The sequence below is a fragment of the Gymnodraco acuticeps genome, unplaced genomic scaffold (genome assembly GCF_902827175.1).
Source record: "Gymnodraco acuticeps unplaced genomic scaffold, fGymAcu1.1, whole genome shotgun sequence".
Taxonomy (NCBI): domain Eukaryota; kingdom Metazoa; phylum Chordata; class Actinopteri; order Perciformes; family Bathydraconidae; genus Gymnodraco; species Gymnodraco acuticeps.
In genome coordinates, this window is record NW_022990981.1 from 875,596 (window position 1) to 896,963 (window position 21,368).

General features: G+C 41.4%; 1 protein-coding gene and 1 long non-coding RNA gene across 3 annotated transcripts; one reads left to right on the forward strand and one right to left on the reverse strand.

Annotated features, from left to right (window-relative positions):
- The first annotated feature begins 129 nt into the window (after positions 1-129).
- Positions 130-1,641, forward strand: LOC117559023. Of its 2 annotated transcripts, none has more exons than XR_004570909.1 (3): positions 130-243; positions 336-470; positions 1,441-1,641. It is a non-coding gene; the product is annotated as an uncharacterized LOC117559023 (long non-coding RNA). The 2 variants fall into 2 exon arrangements; XR_004570910.1 differs by lacking the exon at positions 1,441-1,641 and adding an exon at positions 926-992 and having other exon boundaries at positions 336-529.
- Positions 1,642-6,555: 4,914 nt separating this feature from the next.
- LOC117559009 lies at positions 6,556-10,954 on the reverse strand. Its single transcript, XM_034235604.1, has 5 exons — positions 10,826-10,954; positions 8,706-8,929; positions 7,540-7,687; positions 7,089-7,293; positions 6,556-6,870 (listed from the first exon to the last, which is right to left on the reverse strand). Exons 1-5 carry the CDS (start codon positions 10,952-10,954, stop codon positions 6,563-6,565), a joined length of 1,014 nt encoding a protein of 337 aa, XP_034091495.1. The 3' UTR covers positions 6,556-6,562.
- Positions 10,955-21,368: the final 10,414 nt, after the last annotated feature.

Here is a 21,368-nt window from a genome sequence, read left to right on the forward strand (position 1 = left end):
CATAATTGTGTAAATAATAATGAGATAACTATTCTGTTTTTTTTTGGTTTAAATTAGAACTAAAAAACAAACGGTTAAAACGTACCTTGGTCCTATTTAGTTTTTGTTTTGTGTTTACAAATTCAGACTGGACCAACATATGGAAGAAAAATGATGACTGGTTACCTGGCCTCAAAAGGAATCCGAGCATCAGAGGGGCGTGTTGGTTGTTGGTTGTGTCCATATCATGCAGATCGGTATCGTGTAGGTATTATTAAAAAACATCTAGATTTTCCTGTATTGTACATTGCTGTGAACATATTGTGAGAACAATAACATTGTGTTTAATTCTTCAGAGATAAAGGAATTTAAATCCAGTGCCATACAGTGCAGAGTACATGGGTCACAAATTGCACATTGACCAAAACGAGAAACTGGTGATGTATGGGGTGACCCACGTCCTTGCCGTGGACGGATTCTCCAGCAACATTGTAAGCCACTCCACCATGCCAGTGAAAAACAACCTGACCATATATCAAGAGGTTTACCAGTAAGTTTCAGTGCCCTGTTTCTGTTATAATAATATAATAATAACCTAATAAACAGCAGACAGTAAATAATTTAGTAAACATTTAGCTAAATAAAAACACAATGGCTAAATGTAGCTTTATTTGAACAGTTTTATTTGGGAAAAATATTGTAAATCGAAAACTACTGACAGGTAACCTGTACGTTACTTGGTAATTGATTGATGAGATCAACATTTTAACTGCGTACACAATTCGCTTTAGCAATGCTTAGGTTGTAACAACAAACATGAAATTCTGTTACATGTCATAAGACTTTTGTATTGCTGTTTTGCAGGAGTGCTGTCCTACGATATGGAATGTGGGACCAAATCCGAGTAGACCATGGAAAATAATTCTACTTGACTCTTTTTATGCAGGAGAAATTGGCAGACTACCGGAATAACACAGGCAGACAGCCATACATGCAAACAAAGTCAACACAGGCGAGTTGTTTTTTTATCTGAATTGCAATCAACGTGTTCATACATTACATTACATGTCCCTTGTTAGACGCTTTTATCCAAAGCGACTGACATACTCAATACTGTGGACAATCCCCACATAGCCATTTTTGTCTTTTATTCCTCACTTTATCTGCTGTAATCATGTAAATTACCCTGTGGCGAGACAAATAAAAGATTTCTGATCTCATTCCATTATTCACCCAACTGCTAGCTGATAAAGCTGTCAATAGACCCATGGCATTCACTAAACTTCTCTAGGGGAATGCTAGCTTTTCCCTATGACATAGGAGAGATACACAGTACTTTTGAACTGGATACAACATGAAATGGATAAAATACAAAGCCGGAAATAGGGAAATTAACAATGGGAAATTACAATGTGCTCTCTACATTTGACTCTTCTCATTTTTGTTTACTTTAAATTACAGAATCATATTATAGAAAGGATGTGGCCAGAGGTAAACAACAGGGTAAACTACCCTCTGAAAGGCGCACTCAACCACCTTGTTGACCAGGAGGAACTAAACCTCGAAGACAACATCACACGATATTGTGTGTCCACTCTTACCTGTCAGGTAGCCAACATTGGACTTGACCGGATGGTGCAGTCCTGGAATGCACACAGAATCCAAGGTGTGTATAGCAGTTTTCAGAATGTTACTTAAGCCCCATAACAAATGACCTTCTTTATGCATTTTTATAAGTTGTACTTATATCCTACATTTGTTTCTCTCTGTATCCCCTTTTTTACACTAGGTTGATGGAAATGTTTAAATGTGGCATGTATATATTACAATATTTCAATAATTGTCTGAGTAAAGACATATCTACTATCTAGTTTATAGATTGCTCTTATTGCATGAAACATATATATCTGGTAAGTACATAAAGAGTCAAATTAAAAACATACTTTTTAAAGTTTGTAAGAAGTGTACTAATAGCACAAGTACCATTTTTTGTAAGGGCAGGCTATGATTACACGCTGTGTGAGGTTCATTCACATGCAGATATGCGTTTATAGAGAATACAAGTAATCTTTGCATAACTTTATTTTGCTGACTTCCGGTTTGTACTGTGTCGGCAAATCCAGTGTCCAGCTTGTCGCTGTGTGACAACCATTGAACAACGTCATGTTTGTTGCATACCTGCAAGATTTACCTGTGACAAATGTCAGCGATGTGAACAGAACTGTCACCCTATACTTTCACCTGCACCCAGCAGCAAGTGGGAGAACGATATAGAAGACAGGCCCCACAGTGAGTTCAGGATGAAGTGTTACTGTCTAATGGCGCGTTTCCACTGCAGCGGGGTAGCCCCGTTTAAGCGTCCCTAAGCGTCCTCGCTCTGGCCTTGGGCTGGCCGGCCCAGGCCGTGGCGCATTTCCATTACAGTTTAGGACCTGGGGTAGCAACGCAGTGTAGGCGGGGCGATCGGCTTTGTTTTTGTTCACATTTCGAGTTGTTCCGTCGAGCTCCCGCTGGATTTGATCATCCCCAATGAGATGTAGGAACGTCGTCACCTCCTCGGTCGACCACGGTGTGCTTTTCTTATTAGACGTAGCCATTTTTGTAGCTCATCCGTTTACAAAATGCTGTTTATAAAAATGCTGCAAGCTTGCTTCTAAATATATATGCGACGCTAGGGATGAACTTGCGCGCGATCTTGTGACGATTCTCTCTGACCAATCAGCAGTCGAGAGTGTTAACGTCACTAGTTCAGCCCTGGCCCTGGTCTGAGGGAACCACGATTTTATGGGGCCGGAAAAAGAGGGAAAAAGTACCCGCTAGCCGGTACTAGGCTATATGGAAACGCCACCAAAAACCGACCTGGCCGCTTGAGGACGGTTAAGGACGCTTAAACGGGGCTACCCGCTGCAGTGGAAACGCGCCATTAGTTACCGTCTGGTTCAACATGTTCCTGGGGATTCGGCTCATCTTCTTGATATTTGATATTCTATATTTCTATCATTGACCTTCCCCCTATTTTGTATGTACTCTTAATATTTAATTGTTTTCATCAAATATAACACATTCAACAAAACGTGCTGCAGACCTTAGGCAAGGCAAGTTCATTTATATAGCACCTTTCAACACAAGGCAATTCAAAGTGCTTTACAAAAAGACATTAAGAAAAAGGCATTTAAAAACAGTCATTAAAAAGCAACACAATCTACATTACAATGACTCTAAACATGTAATAACGTGCTTTAACCAGTAGATGGTGCGGATTAAAAAACGTCTAGTTTACAATGTTAACACAGTTATACTGCTGTTTATATATTTTGTTATCCATTCCACACTGTTTTGATATTTGTAACAAAAAAGCGATGGGAAAATGTACATGTTAAAAGTCATGTAACCAATTAGATCATTTAGAAACCTGAGTTTAAACACTTGCATGGGATTTATGGGGGGTTATTCCCTATCTTTATTCAAGAGCGTGGTCTTTAAATTTGAGAGCATACTTTATTGATTTCACGTTCAGAATATGTATTTATTTCCCTCAAACCCTGTCCTCACACTCAAATAGTGCCTGCTTACACTTAGATCTGCTCTGCTTCAGCTCAAACAGTACGCTTGCACTCAGATACATTGCTGTTTACAGATTTCCTGTGTTCCAGTTTAAAACCTTCTCCTCGCACTCAGGCTGTTTCTGTGCGCTCGTGAAATGTCTGCTCTCAGATTTCTTCTGTGCGCGCTCGGATCTTTTGTGCAACAACCGTTCTTATTATACATCCATGGCAACCAGAGCTATATAATAGGCTGATTTTTAGTCCCAGTCCGCCACTGAACGTAGCTATTATGTAAGGTGCTGGTATATATATACTAACTGTGCTTTCCCCAAAAGTTGTAAATTAAACAAGTGAAGTACATGTTATGTTATAAAGCCGTGGAGGCAGGGCCGCCCCTTGCTAACTTGGGGCCCCAAGCGACATTGTGAGATGAGCCCCCCCCCCCCCAACCGACAGGAGTGAAAAAATGTTTGCAAATATAATTCCTGTTTATTATTATTATCAACAGTTACTTTTTTATACAGTGAGGTAAATGGTCAATGTGCATGTATGTCGTTCAATATGCGTTTACAGGTGAATACGTCTGCATTTCCTGCCAAATACTAGCCTCATAAAGATTCAAATATAATTAATGCAAATAAACTACTTCTACTAATAATGATAATCATAATCAATTCAATAATAAAAATACTATATTGTTTTATTATAATATAGTCAAGACAAAACATGCTTATGACATGCTCAAAAAATGATATTTCTTAAATCTGTATTCAAATGTAGTTCCCTCTGTCAGCAATGTACCAACAACTACACACACATTTCTATCAGTATTTCTCTGTGTTGTGGTTGACATGATGATGACTGTTAGGAGTTAAGGGGAGAGGCTGAGCATCACCATGAAATGTGCAAATTGACATAAAAATGAATAAAAGGGGAAAACATGCTCCATGTTTTTTAGGCTGTAAACTTGAACTGTTATGTAAGCCAACTAGACAGACAGTGTATCACACTTCCTCCTGTACATTAATAATAATAATAATTTCAATTTATATAGCGCCTTTCACGAAACCCAAGGACGCTTTACAATGGGAAGTAACACAACAAAAAGTAATAATAATAATCATACAGATACATAGGCTGAAGATAAAAGGCATAACATACTTGAATGAATGTTAAATAAAGAATGCTGGAAATAACTGCATCTCCATTAGCCTATATGCTATGCAGAGACTGCCTTCTTCATGTCGTGAATTGCAGCTGATGTTTTAATATGGCAATTGGCAATTTGACTTATACAACATTCGCAAGTTGTACATTTGACTCATACAATAATAACCCACCTTCGAGTGATGCTCTAGTTTCTTCATGATTTGTTTTTTGCGCCGGACTGAAACTGTCTTTTCACCGACATCTCTTTACCTGCACTAGTGGCCGTATCAAAGCCGTGATTGGTCAGATGTCGATACATTACAACGGTGTCGGGTTACAGACGTGCTCCCCTTGTCATCTCTCGGAGCATCCACACTACAGCTTCAAAAAAAGCTTGGAGCTGGGCGTGTCTGAAGCTTGGGGATTTTATTCGAGAACGCGACCAACAATCAATCACATGAATCTCCCGCCCCCGACATACAAAGCAAAAAACCCCGGGGATTTTATGCGAGCAATATATATATATATATATATAAACTCCCCAAACAGGCGAAAACCTACCAGTTTCACCCACTGTCTCTGCCACCTCCCTCCATGCCTGGTTCCTCCGGTTTGTATCCCGGTGAAGAGGGTCTGCTCATACAAAACCGGGTGATTTGCTACGGCGATAATTAGTTTCTCCTCCATCTTTTTTTGAAATATAGAAATGAACGGCGGGATATCTCAGATGTTCAGAAACGGGATTTGATTGGCTGGCGCTGGCTACTCCGGCGTCTCCGGCGTCTCGGAGACGGACCGCTATGCTACCCACAATTCAGTTCGGCGAAAAGCGAGGCAACGTTTTTGAAGCTGTCGAAGCTGTAGTGTGGACGGGCCGTCACACTCTCGCGGGGGGTGCGCAGAGAACTGAGCGGAGAACTGCGCACAGCAGCTGAGGCCCTCTGGGCGGTGCCCCCTGCGCAAGGCGGGGCCCCATGCAGCCTGCGTGATTGGCCTGTAGGGGAGGGGCGGCCCTGCGTGGAGGGCGGTAGTTTATAAACCAAAAAGTAACCGCCCTTACGGGACGCTCTAATAAATAAAGCGAACGCACCCGCAAGGACACCTGGGAACAGACATTTCACGAGCGCACAGAAACAGCCTGAGTGCGAGGAGAAGGTTTTAAACTGGAACACAGGAAATCTGTAAGCAGCAATATATATATCTGAGTGCAAGCGTAGTTTGAGCAGAAGCAGAGCAGATCTAAGCGCAAGCAGGCACTATTTGAGTGCGAGGACAGGGTTTGAGGGAAAGAAATCAATAAAGTATGCTCTCAAATTTAAATACCACACTCTTGAATAAAGATAGGGAATAACCCCCATAGGGATTTAGGTTTGCTCTTTGTTGTGCACAACAATGGAGGCCAATTTTGGAAAGTTAGAGGAAGAGGTAATAGCAATATACTGTATTTTGTTATTTCTCTATTTTTCTGTATATGGCCCTCGGTGAAAAAAATAGCGATTATGGCCTGCATGTTTTTCTGTCCTAACTCAGCTGTCAGCTTCTTAGCAGTTTAGACAAACATCAAATTCACAATGTAGACTAGTTGGACAAAATAATGTTTAAAAACGGTTCCATTTACTGTGCGAACTGTTTTAGGGGTCGACTGTATGAGATATTGTACAAGACTCAAACATGTCACAAGTCATAGCTAATCTCACATTTCTAAGCAGATGTCTCAAATCTTTCTTCTTCACTACACCTCAGTGTGTACAATAGATAACACTCCTATTACAGTAACAAACACAAGAAAAAGTACAACAATGCAGGACGTCAAATGTTTTAATTTTAGAATGTCACAATATTGAATGACTGAACTCCATCCCTGCCATTTCGAGTTCTCCGTCCATTGGTCAACACTGGGAATGTCTTCTTGTGACATCAACCAGGCATTTGAGTCCATGCTTAAAATGCTCTGGCTGATTATTTACAGCATTGTCCAAGAGAAAACTGACATCTGGGAGCTGCTGACCAAATTCCCTCTCTGCAGCTTCCTGGTCCTGGGCATTATGGAAGGGGTTGGTGCCAAAGTGGGACTCCCGTGTCAGCCTTCCAACCTCTTGATCGTACCAGTCGGCAGCCACTGATGCAACAGGCAAAAGGTCTGGTTCGACTCTCTTCGGGCATCCCTCTCTTGCCAAGTAATTGGGTATACCCTTCCCTAAAATAAGTGTAGCATAAAGGATACATTCATTGCTTTAACTATACATTGAATGTTTTTTAAAGAGGCTTAAGAGCAGAGGTGTGAAGTCAAGACATGATGAATTATTTTGAAATTCTGAGATGGCTTTAGACTTTCCTTTTACTCAAAATATATGTGTATGTAATTAGATTAGACTTTATCACATCTCTGCTTGAGAAACAAACCCTAACACAAACCTGGAATCCTGTGGGCATTCCATGCTTGCACAGCACGCTCAACTCCGAGCTGGGCCAATTGGCAAGTCAAGGATGACACGCAGTATTTGCTCATGTTGTCCTCCATGTCCAGCTCCTCCTGATCCACAAGTTGGATCAATGCCAGTTTCAACGGGTAGTTTACCCTATTGTTGATTTCAGGCCAAATTCTTTCGATTGTATGATTCTGTCAATGCAAAATATAGAAGATATTAGCTTTTTTTTATAGATTAATGTACTTTCTTACACACAATTTCATAATTATCATCTACCTTTAGCAATCAATTAAGAAGAAATAATGAAGAAAAGCGTTAGTTAATTAATTACATGTTGTAATTTACTTTAAAAAGCAGAAAACTCTAAATTATAATCAGGGGTTGTACAATTCTTAGCTTGACTGCATACATTACAACTCGGTTTTGAACTGAATCACCTTTGTTGACGGAGTTTGCCGGTATGGTGGCCTCTCTGTGTTGTGTCGCTGGCTGGCCAACTTCTCCTGCATAAAAAGAGTTAAATAGAACTCTTTTCCATGGTCCACTCTGACCTGGTCCCACATGCCATGCTCCATTATTGCACTTCTGCAAGAAAACAGAATAAGGTTACCAAGTCGGATACAGCAGTATGAAGAGTGCGGCTAATGGTGTCATCCGTAGCTGTCTGTAGAACAATTATAGTTGGTCTTGTGTTGTCAAGCAGATCAGAGGTGAACAGAGTTTTGACTTGCTGCTTAAAAATGTAAGACCTTTTTAGGATCATTATGAATGCAAATCATGAAAATACAAAGTAGAGTTTTTCACATCCATACTGAAAAAAAAGTACAAAGGATATGAAGAACTTCCGATTCGACTAATGCCTTTATCATAATTTGAGTGTTTTCTTGCACACGGTGCAGCAGGCTTGACATTTGTATTTTCATCAGGCTTCAACCAAACTTGCACTTAAGCAGGGCTCGACATTATAAATGGCCCGCTGGCCCGGAAGCACTATTTAGACACCCCGGGCCAGCATAACGTACTTTCCACTTGCCCGCTCGGGCCACTAAAAATATTGTTTAAAATGTTTTTCTTCTTGTGGTATTGGTATTTTGACTAGCAATTTAGTTAAATTGTTTCGTTTATCAACGCTACGAGTCGGTTGTCATTGTTGGAGGAAAAGCAAACAGCTGTTTGCTGCGGAGCGCAGCGCGAGCAGGCTCCCCGTGAGCGGGAGCGCGCTCCTTCACTACAGACTATCGCGCCACCTAACCATTCGCCAAAATGTATTTAATACCAGCGGTAACCGGCCAAGCGCCGGGCCAAAAACCCGTTACTTCTAGAAGTAGATATTTTTGGGATAAGAGGAGACCTTACATTAACCCATACACCACACTGCGACACACTAGCCGGTTGTGCTCCAATATATTCTGACCGGCATGCACAATTTACAATGGTGGTTCAATGTTGGTTTGATTTTGTACTTTTGTTACAGCGTGATCAATATAAGTTTATCTAACTTCATAATCCAATTTAAGGCAGAACATTTAGATAATTGGATTTAAACTGTTAAAGCACTTCATGAAATGGGGATGATTTCCACAAGCTGTTAGTTATTCTGTACTTTTTGTTGGACACAGGTATTTTGAATGACCTGTAAACCTCATTGTAGATAGTGAGGTTGTTCTTCACAGGCATAGTGGAACGCCCAACAATTTTGCTGGAGAAGCCATCAATCGCCAGAACATGAGTCACACCAAACATAACCAATTTCTCATTTTGGTCCATGTGCAATTTGTGACCAACATAGGCCGCAGTATATGGAACTGGATTGAGGTTCCTGGCTCCCTTAAATAGAGACAAAAAAAAAACATCAGGACCTCATTATAAGGGTATAGTAAACCATACTGAAATATTAGAGAAAATCACAATTCCATATAAAGCACTCCACTTAATTTGTATGAGCTGCCTCATTAAGGGTTTCTGAGAAATAACAATAACCATACATCCAAATAATCTAGGCTACATTTAATAAGCATTAATAACTACATTTGTGTTGTTTGGATTGATCCAACTACCTCTCAAGCGTGGATAACTAATGACGCTACATTTGATTAAACCTACCTGACATCGTGCCCTATGGTATGGTTAGTGAATGTTGCGCAACACATGGCCCACACGATTCTCTGATGCATGGACTCCTGCAGCTGCAAGATACCCTGTCATCATCTTCCGGCCATAGGACCAGTCTTAAGGTAAAGATAAGATAGTAATTATCAGTGTTAGTTATAAAAATTATGTTAAAGATGACAAATATATAAATATACACACATGTATAATATACATATATATATATATATATATACACACACACACACACAAACATAATATATACATGGAGGAAACATAAGGCCAATTTCTATAGATAATGACATAATAAAGTAATCGTAGTTGGTTGTGTAGGGAAAGGAAAAAACAGTTGCTCCAAGTGAAAAAAAGCCTAAAGCCGTTTTCAGCACTCTCGCGGGGATATCTCCACAATGGAGAGCGCTTAAGTTTCATGATATAGCCCAGCGCAACGCCACGTGTGGCCATTTTCAGGCGATTTATAATCTGTTCTAGAAAAACGATGTGTTTTTTAGGATTTCAAGAAGCATATCAAACAAACAATGGATGTATTTTATTAACATTTGTCCATTCTGAAAGTAGATTTAGATGGTTTAGGAGTGAGATAGAGATTATTATCTAATATATGCATCCAATGAAGCATTGCATGAAGTCTGTTGATGAATCAGAGGCTGTTTTTGGGGCTACATAAACTTTATTTTTGTTTTGTAGGCAGACCATGCAGGCCAGCCCGATGGTCACCAAGGTTCATGTTTTAATAGCATTTTTACAAAAAAAGCCCAGATGAGCCTAACATGTTAAAAAATTGCTTCGACCTCAAGAGTTAAACTTGGGCCTGCATAGTTTTACTGTATTTGATGTCTATGTTTTTTTTAAAATTCATTTAGTTAATTAAGAGTATTAGAACAATGTAACGTTTGCAGTGGGGGCTGGCCAATAGAGGGCACCACCCTCCCTGAGCCACACACACAAATCTTTATTATAATTATTAAATAATATTATTAATGGATGGAGAAGTCGCCCACAGGAGGCGGGTGTCTGTAGCAGGTTAGCCAATTAGCCAGGTTAGCCAATTGCTACAGTACATAACACACATACAGTATAATAACGCAAATACACAATTACCATTTGTTTTAATGTATATCTCTGGGACATTAACGCCATATAACATATTGTAGCTAGGGTGACCAGGTCCCAACAAACCAAATGTGGGACAAGGAGTATGTTTGTGTGGGACAATGTGGGACACCCTCTCAACAGCACACACCCCCCCCGGAAAAAAAATCTCTATTTCTATTCTGTTTCATTTGATCTATTCAACAGCATCCAATAAACAATGACAGAAAGTCAAGTCAAAATGCAGTAACAATTTAGTATCTCCCCCCCCCCCCACACACACAGTGTGTGGGCTATTTTGCCACTGGTGTCTTTAACTCTGCCAAACAACTCTCCACAGAGGCAGGGGCAAGCTGCTTTTGTACGTCCACATGACATTTTCTTTACTATCTCAGAGTCTGGAAAAATGGTCGGCGCTAGCTTGTTACCACAGTCATTTGACCGGTATGATTGGGAGTGTTGCACTGTATGGTAAACACTGGTTATTTCTGCTGCTGTTACCTTGTCTGAGTGGCCATCATTTTTTGGTTTGAGTAGGAATGTCTCCAGAGTGGGATGTCTCTTTTTGAGCGACACGTTTCTTGTGAGAATCGCATTCTCGGTGTCTTTTGACGTCGTATTCACCGCCATGTGAAATTGTAAAAATTACTCTTGCAAAGATTGCAAAAAACTCTCTCTGAGAGTCGCCCTGCACTGGCTTCACCCACTGATAAGTGTCTTCCCAGTCTTTGTTGTATGTGCATCTTCTTTTCTTCTTAGCTGTAGTTTCAGTTTCCTCCATTTTCCATAACCTGCTGCGTCGCCTGCATTATTGACTGACTTTCGTTGTTGTTGTTTGGCGGGGCCGCGGGGGGGGGTGTGTGAGTGAGTTACTCTCATTGGTTAACACTTGACCAGCACCCGCCGTGTTTACAGATTGATTGACAGCAAACACATCCCCGTGATGATAGCCTTCCCTGCTTTCTCAACAGCCATTGGATAAATCTGATTTTAAGAAAAGCGTTTTAGCCAATCAAAATGAAATATGCGGGACATCGTCTCAATTTGTGGGACGCACCAAAAATCGTGAAAATGCTGTGCAGCCCCGCGCAAAGCGGGACATCTGGTCACCCTAATTGTAGCCCAATATTACCTCTTTTACTGAATTGAAGACAGCAGCTTCCAGTTCATGGTCGGTCACTCGCTGTCTTGTTAAACCGTGTTCTCTACAAAAACGGCGAATGTTACTAATGGATGCTCCTCTTTGCATGCCACATTCAAAAGTCAAGTAGTGATGTATCTTTTCATCACTACAGCCACTATGTAACATTTTCTTTATAATTTCTAGGTAAGGTTGTAGGCTGGACTCCATCAGCTCGTTCGAGTAGGCGTACAGCAGCAGTGGTGGTGGGTGACGTTCAAATTCAGAGCAGTTGGCGCACTAAAGTCGGGTCCACTTTGGGACAGTTTTAAAAGCTGCAGTCTCTGTCATTGGCTAGCTCCTGTTGGACCCTCCAAGTAGCGTTTCTTGTATTTTGCAGGGGGGTCCGTTGAGATCCGCCCCCGAAAATAACATTATATATTAGAATTTGCAGTTATTTTTTATTGAAAATAATAGCTTCATGTTTCAAATGTTTATGACGTTTAATTAAGTGGAAATTAAAATATGTTTTAGCTAGACTATTTTAAAAGTTAACGGTTCATTTTAAATGATTACTTCCGGCCGCGCTAAATATAGCGGCAATCCGAAGTTCTGTTAATTTGCGCCAGGCGGAGACCGTTGACAATTCCTCCAGCTCCTCGACCACACTTGTAACACCAACATGTTCGAGCAGGATCACGTGAACCTCTGGCGGGGAACTAGGACATTTCGAATTCGTGATGTTGACATCACGCTGGAGAACATAGGCAGAATATTTAAGGTGAGTACAAAATGTGACGTTACAACCACGCCCAAAGAGGATATTTCAAATTGTATATCTCACTTGCTGTATTTAACGTCAGTCCAAGACATTCAAAATAGGATAAGTTCAAATGTATTATTTTCCACACTTATACCATTTAGCGTATACGCCTAAAGTTAGTCTCGTATTTTCTGGAGTTTGTTAATGCCACATATTTGCTGTAAACAGGAGCCGTATTACGCCCTGATTGCACGAGAGAGTATGCTATATTTAACCCTCTTTTTTTTTTTTCGGAAAATCTTCAAAACTTTTGTGAAAACACACATTTACTCGTGATCGAATTGTTTTGGTGTTTTTGATTTGGTTACCAAAGTCTTAGGATCACAAAAGCAGTGAAATATTTGAATTACACTGTATATAAATGTGTTATTCATGTCTAAAATGAAAAAAAGTTAAATTCAAATTGAGTAAAATAGGTGTTTATCACTCTACTTTCACCACAGCAGGGACTGAGATACATTAGGACTGAATAATGACTTCATATTACATACCAAGGTTCATGTGATGTGTACAAATAGAAATTGAGCATTCAACCTTTTTTTTCAACCAACAATTTATTATAAATGTTTTTTTCAACCAACTATTTATATAAATATAAGAAACTGGAAAATCTAACTATTTACAATATTGAACATCAGAACTTTCAACCAACTATTCATTATAAATGTCAAGACAGTGTCAAGGTCTTTGTCTGTCTTCCAAGACAGTGGGTCTGGCTGCTGTGAAGATGGGGGTGATGGTGCATGGGCTGCTGTGTAGGTGGGGTGTACAAGTGCTATACGAGACCTCCACGAGACCTCCTTGCTGGCTGGGTTGAAGGTGATGGCTGTGGTGGAGCCTTTGTGCTGAGGTGTATCTTGACCTGGTGGCAGCCGCAGGTGGAGGTGGAGGCAGCTGTAGTGATGCTGGTCTGCTGGTCCTTGATGGCTCTGGTGAAGGCCCTTGAGCCACGGTAGATCTTGACCTGGGGGCCGGCACAGATGGATGTTCTGGCTGCTGGATAAACGCAGCATGTGGGCCACTAGGCCCAGGCAGCTGTGAAACATCTCTGTAAAACAAATTAAAACGTAGGACAATAATTACAACTAATTTCATTGAAATAAAGTTCAAGTAAAATGTTGCTCAAGCACAAATAACAATGCACACATAAAAAGAAAGTTTGGGAGGTTGGAGGAGTCTCTCTCTCTCTCACACACACACACATATTTCCAGTTACTTTACATTCAGTATAAAATCACAGACACACATATACATAGGCTACATCTGATTACAAAGTATCATCTGTACAGAACAGTATGATAAAATAATCGATGGCAAAAACATGTCACTGTAAATGTCTCCGTTGTGGGACGAATAAATGATTAATTTAATCCTCTACACATGTAATCTCACTTTTACACACCAAAATAACGTTAACACAGAGTAAACGTTTGCTAATGGAGAGTCTATTTTGTCCAATAAAAAGTTCATGACTATCAATAAATAATATATATCAATAAACCTATTGTTCATTTTCGCGGTATTCCCCACACATTGCCAGTACACTATTACTGTAATATTTACACTTACCCATGTCCAAATGGATCCTTGTTGTTGTCTTTGTATTCTTCTTCTTCAGAAGAGTCGAAGACTTCAGGTTCTGAGGCTCTATCTTCACTGCTGCTAGCGAAAAAAATCTCTAGCGAAGTCGGCAACGGCAACGTTTTTTTTAGCCATTTTATCTGTCTCTCTCCTCAAAGACGTAAACTGATGGGAGACACGTGGTTTATGTTTTGTTTACTTGGTGGGTAGGTCCTTAGTGATTTCTCGATGTCCATTGGTCATTTCAGACCATGATGGCTGCCGGCCGAGATTTCCTTGACGGACACACGAATCCACCAATCGCACACAGTGTAAAGTCAAGCTGCTTTGAGCGGCCATATTGGCTGCTGTGCCCTGGTTACAGTCTCACAGGAGATACCGCTGGAAAGCTACTCTTCCAGCGATTACGCGGATATCTGAATCATATTTCTACTCCTTATAATCGGAAATATATGATTAAATACGTAAAATTATGCGCACCTGGACTAGGGCTGTACCCAAATATTCGACTATTCGTTCGTTGGCCAACTATTCGGGTTTTAATTTCATTATTCGGATATTCGTTTTTATTTTTATTTTTTTCTATTTTTATTTTTTTTTTCCTAAATGTATGCTATCAATAAAGGCGAATTGCCATATTCTTATACTATATTTATACTTTTGAATTGCACTGTTAAAATGCGGAAATATATACAATCAGCCTGTGCTCCTGACATCGCGTTCACTCACGGTGTGTCCACACAGCAGCTTTGACCAAATCTTGAAAATCCTGGAGCTGGGCGTGTCTGACAGCTTGGGGATTTCGCGACCAACAACCAATCACATGAATATCACATGAATATCCCGCCCCCGACATACAAAGCAAAAAAACCCGGTTCTTCTACACTATTGTCAAATAGGAAGGGCTATGATGAACATTTATTTTTTTAACATTTTGAACATTTATGAGATTAATGTTTATGGTGCTATTTTATGCTACATTCCATGCTGGCTAATGATACTGTCTATGCTTGCTATCAACGAAGTAAACTAGCAACGAAGTAAACTGGATATAAAATCCCCAAACGAGCGAAAACCTACCAGTTTCACCCACTGCCTCTGCCACCTCCCTCCATGCCTGGTTCCTCCGGTTTGTATCCCGGTAAGTAAATAGGGACTGGTCATAAAGAACCGGGTGATTTGCTACCGCAATAACTAAGTTCTCCTCCATTTTTGTGGAATATAGAAATGAACTGCGGGTCTCGTTCTCCCAGCTTGCACGCGGTTTGATTGGCTAGCGCTTGAACTGTCAGATTTGCATAAACGGATCTGATTGGCTGTCGCTTCCAGCTCAGCCTCAAAAGTTGAACAATGTTCAACTTTGGAATCCTGAACATCCTGGAAATCCTGGAAATCTTCGCCTCGCCCCCCCACAATGCAGTTCGGCGACAAGCGAGGGAAAGTGACGTCATCCCCATTCAAAGTCAATGGGCGGAGACGCGCTGGAAGCGGTGGACAAATCGCCAAAAGCTGCTGTGTGGACGGGCCGTTACAGTCACGAACGCAAACGGCACGCTTCACCTCGTTTCACACACCTGAACACAAAATGCCGAAGACTCCAGCTGTGTGGGACCATTTTAAATTGGACGACGGTAAGAAGAAGGCAGTGTGCCAAATGTGCGACAAGAAACTGGCCTACCACGGTGGCACAACAACTCTGAAAAGTCACCGGATGCTGTAAGTACTAGCCTAGCTTAGCTTAGCTGTTGTCAAGTTGCCATGATGAAGCTGCTTTATCCGCCGTTTAAACAGTAACGTTACACATGATAAAATCGTGCACTTACTTTGCTTGGAAAATAGTTGCAAGCAAGCAACCGAATTGTTTTTTTATATTAGTTTTTCAATTTTATCCGAATAGTGAAAATAATAGGAGCAATGTGGGAACATCTGGGGCTAAGGCAATTATTGGCATACAGTTTGTTCATTTATTTTTCGTTCTTCACTTATTTAAATACTGTTTACTGTATCGGTAACAAGTATTACACTGTTAGGCCTACTGTTACGGCTATGTTATTAAAAGTATTGTTGTTAACAGAAATATGTGTTTTGTATCTTCAGGTTGTAAAACGTTATAGACGGAATTTGGAACCAGATGTGGTCCCCGGGCACTGCACTGCGGCTGGGTTAAATGCAGAGGACACATTTAGTTTTAATGTATGCGGGTACTGAGACAATAAATAAATATAAATCGTAATAGTATGCTCTTTCTGCGCTTCTGTTTAACAGCGTGTTGTCAGGTGTCTCGGATTCAGAGCGTGTTATGACATTTTTTAGAATTAAAAAAATTAAAATAAACAAACAATCTCTCCGCACCGAATATTCGAATATTCGCTGCTGATTACTACCGAATATCCGGAGCCCGAAAAATGGTATTCGGGACAGCCCTAACCTGACATTTTTGTTCTCATTGTTCAGTGTGTCATTTTCCTTATTTGTGGTCTTTTCATGTAACTTTATAGTAGTAATAATTAGAGTTAACGCGTTAACCGTACATGTTCACCTGGGAATTAACGAGGCAGGCAAGTTAAACTAACAGGATGACTGAGGAGTAGGCTTCGGTACCAAAATCCGCCTCGCTGCTTTCTGTACTGTTAGACGGGGGCGGAACGTATAGCGAGCACTGTGGCAGGGTTGGAAAGCTAAACTCGGTTCCGAGTAACGCCCCGTCTACACTACAGGCATCGAAAAATGCTTTCACCGCTTCGCCCATTCACTTGAATGGGGTGACGTAGTTGATTTTGAATCTTCGCCGAACTGCATTGTGGGGAGCGGAGCGTGGCTTTGCAAGCATCGTGAGCATCAAAAGTTGAGCAATGTTCAACTTTTGAGGCTCGATGCTTGGCATCAGCCAATCAAATCCCGTTTATGCAAATCCTGCCAGTACAAGCGCTAGCCAATCAAACCGCGTGCAAGCTGGGAGAGCCAGACCGCAGTTCATTTCCTCATATTCCAAACGAGCAAATCACCCGGTTCTTTACGACCAGAACTATTTACCGGGATAAAAACCGGAGGAACCAGGCGTGGAGGGAGTTTTCGCCTGTTTGGGGATTTTATATCCAGTTTACTTCGTTTTAACATTGCTATTGCTTTGTATGTCGGGGGCGGGAGATTCATGTGATTGGTTGTTGGTCGCGAGAAATCGCCAAGCCTCAGACACGCCCAGCTTCAAGATTTTTTGATGCCTGTAGTGTAGACGGCCCGTAACACTGCGTCCACACTACAGCGTCGACAGCTTCAAAAACAGTTTCCAACGCGTCTGCCCATTCACTTTGAATGGGGTGACGTCACGTTGCCTCGCTTTTCGCCGAACTGAATTGTGGGTAGCATAGCGGTCCGTCTCCGCCGTCTCCGGCGAACAATGTTCAACTTCTGACGCCGGAGTAGCCAGCGCCAGCCAATCAAATCCCGTTTCTGAAAATCTGACAGCTCAAGCGCTAGCCAATCAAACCGCGTCTAATATAAGCTGGGAGAGATATCCCGCCGTTGATTTCTATATTTCAAAAAAAGATGGAGGAGAAACTATTTATCGCCGTAGCAAATCACCCGGTTTTGTATGACCAGACCCTCTTCACCTACCGGGATACAAACCGGAAGAACCAGTCATGGAGGGAGGTGGCAGAGACAGTGGGTGAAACTGGTAGGTTTTCGCCTGTTTGGGGAGTTTATATATATATATATATTGCTCGCATAAAATCCCCGGGTTTTTTTGCTTTGTATGTCGGGGGCAGGAGATTCATGTGATTGGTTGTTGGTCGCGTTGCCCGAATAAAATCCCCAAGCTTCAGACACGCCCAGCTCCAAGCTTTTTTTGAAGCTGTAGTGTGGACGCTCCGTAACGGCCCGTCCACACTACAGCTTCGACAGCTTCAAAAACGGTTTCCAACGCGTCTGCCCATTCACTTTGAATGGGGTGACGTCACGTTGCCTCGCTTTTCGCTGAACTGAATTGTGGGTAGCATAGCGGTCCGTCTCCGGCGTCAGAAGTTGAACAATGTTCAACTTCTGCAGAGTAGCCAGCGCCAGCCAATCAAATCCAGTTTCTGAAAATCTGACAGCTCAAGCCGTAGCCAATCAAACCGCGTCTAAGCTGGGAGAGATATCCCGCCGTTCATTTCTAACCCCTAACCCCCAGTTGACAGTTCGCTAGCACCCCTCACCCCCTTGACAATTCACTAGCACCCCCCCCCCCTAAAGTGAAAAGAAACGACTAAGATAATAACACATCTTGATCTCTAACTGCTTTTAGCATTTCATTCTTCCACACCTGCATTGTTTTGTAAATATGTTTCTTTTAAACTTGTGATTAATCGGATTAATCACAGAATTTCAGTGTTAGTTAATGTGATTAATCCGATTAAATATTGTAATCTATTGACAGCACTAGTAATAATAAAGCATTGTATTGTATTTGCAGCTGACACCCTCTAGCATTTACTTAATTGCTGAGACTGGTGTGGTCCTGTTGCCCAAGCAGCCTGGGCTACTTGGGCAACATTGAGAGGGAAGGGCGTTATGAGGTTTGTGGAGAGGATGTCTCCACACCATCCTCATCTGGGCACCCAGCTCCGCAGCCGGCCCTGCCAAACCTATTCCGCTTTGGAGGAAGGCCTGTGGCCTCTGCTGGCCGCCCTGGACCTGCGGCCGCTGTCAGGACTTTTTCCAGGTCTGTTCTAACCTAGACCAAATTGTGTGTGTGTGTGTGTGTGTGTGTGTTTGTGTGCGTGTGCGTGTGTGTGTGTGTGTGATCCGTTCCACATTCATATTACCCGTTTACATGATAAATGGATGCACCGATCAGGGGTTTTGGGGCCGATCACTGATAGCCAATCATTGGTCTGGTGGGGGCTATGGGGATCTAAATCTCATAATAAACGGAGCGCTCTCTCTCCTTCTCCTGACAGGCAGCCCGTCCTTATCCGTCTCATGCATCTCGCTAATCCAGTAATGAGTGACCCGACAGTGAAGAATAAATATATTTATAACTAGTTGAGCTTGTTCCAGAGGTAGATAAAATAGCTAAGCTAAGTGCTAGTAACCTGGATAATCATATTCGGGTTTATCATAAACGGGATATGTTTTTTTTACATGTACAAACACATAAACGGGATACTCCAATAACCCGATCATAGACGGGTTACTCATGTCCAAAACGTACTCTCTTTGTCTCTCTCAATAGTAGTGCTGTAGCGACGCGTCGACTTCAAAATATCGTCGACGACATATTTCCGCGTCGACGCGTCGCTACACACACGTGGGTCACCCAAAGCAACAAGCAGTTCGCAATCGCACTTCAAACACAATGGAGACTGAAACGGCTACCACCTCCTCCTCACAGGATTGTGCACGAAGCCCCCAAACGAAAACATCTCGCCCGAGGTCTTCAAAAGCATGGGAATATTTTAAAGTTAGTCCAAAACGCAAAGATATTTATATATTTATATCTCACTGAGACTGCTGCATAGCCTAGCAGAAGCAGCAGCTAGCTGTGGTGGCTACCATTAGCAGCTAGCATTTGCTCTCCGATTTTTACATAAAAATGGAATTATGGATTATAAATTCAATCATTTTTTTATACATAGACGTTAAAAACCTATGGATTAACCGATTCAGCCGCGTTTTTTCTCATTTTAATGCCATTGAACACGTCTTTTGATCAGATTGACAGCTACGGTGGTGAGACGATCTCCCTAGAAGCTCTGTGAAGGTACGTGTTGTGATGACTGTATTTGCTTCCCCTGTCGCGAGTCCGGATCACTCAGTGATCATACTATATACCTACATAATATGTGGAGTCTCAGCTTTAATCGGATATATTGTATGTGCAGCTACGATAAGTAATAAGGGTACTTTTATCTTGAGTTCTGTGCCAATGTCCGTTAGCATTTTTCGCTCAGGGGTAATTTAGATGCTTCTTATGAGACTTGTGTTTTGTTTTGGTAAACATGGTTTGTATCGTCAATTAGCTGAGATTATTTCCGTTAATCTGGTATAACACATTAATAGGTTCTTAAATATTAAGATCCCCTGAGACACAGTATCGTGAAAAAAAAAATTTTTTACATTACGTTTTTTATGAATTGAACAACAGAAAAATAATCTTTAGATTAGTCGACTAATCGATCAAATAATCGCCCGATTAATCGTTTTCAAAATAATCGTTTCCCCCCAGCACTACTCAATAGGATCATTTGTATGGGAAGAGTGGAGGATGGAGTCCTTCAGACAGATGGAGGGAATCTCTACATTGATTTCTCAGAGAGAGATGCAACTTTGACTTATTTTACTGACAAAATAAAGTCTGACCTGGGCACAGAAGAGGAGGTTGTCCTCTGTGACGGGAAGGGGAACCGCATGCTAGAGGGGGCCGGGACAACTGGTATGTTATTGTAAAAACTGAAATGCTACTTACGTTTATTTAATATTATTTTTCATTACATATCTTGTATATCAAGTATTGTTCTGATCTTGTCTAATTAGCTGATTTATTTATTGATTTAACTTTTAATTGTATAACCTCTGTCATTTCATTTGGTATAATCTGATAATTGTCCCACTTTGTTGGCACCTATTGCACTCCTGGCTGTCAGGAACGGTCTTAGCCTTCTCAATTATGTGAGAAGTAAGTTAGTTATGCCTTTCGTCTAAACTACTTTTTTTTCTTCAAAAATGATGTGTTGAAATTGATAAAGTAATAGTCATTTGAAAACTACATGTTATCTTCTCTTTAGGTCTGGGGGTTTTGGAGGCAAAATGCCAGGAAGATTGTGGCTCTTCTCGACAGCTCCTATAAGGAGCTGATGAGAAGAAAGAGGAGGAGGACAAGGTAACAAGCATAGTGTTTATCCAAGCCTCCACATATTTTCGAATGCAAGACTCTGTTCTTTCGACACAATAGTCACTGAAGAGTGACATTTAAAAACGCAGACCATAGTCTCCCCATGTTCATCTGAATGTTAATTTCAAATCACCTTTGACAGAGTGTCCGCGGGGTCTTAAAAAGTATTAAAAGTTGATAAATCAATTTAGCACGTCCAGCTGGGAAGAGACCGAGGGGTAGACCTAGGACCAGGTGGAGGGATTATATCTTTTCGCTGGCCTGGGAGCGCCTTGGGATCCCCCAGTTGGTTGATGTGGCCAGGGAAAAGGAAGTTTGGGGCTCTCTGCTGGAACTGCTACCCCCGCGACCCGACCACGGATAAGCGGGAGAAGATGGATGGATGGATGGATGGATGGAAATCAATTTAGCGAAAATGAAGGCTATTAAACGGCATTTCCCAAGGTATTACATTTTGTAGCTTGTTTTCAATAAGTATATAAATTGTCCAAAGAGGTTGTATTCTACAGTCTGCCTGAATGTAATCATTGCGTAGGAGTGTAGTGTGATTCTGTGTAGTTTATTTATGACATCCCGTTGGATTTGACGTCATCTCAACAGGACATCGCACGCTCACTGCTTGATAGCGCGCAAAGGTCCGTTTACA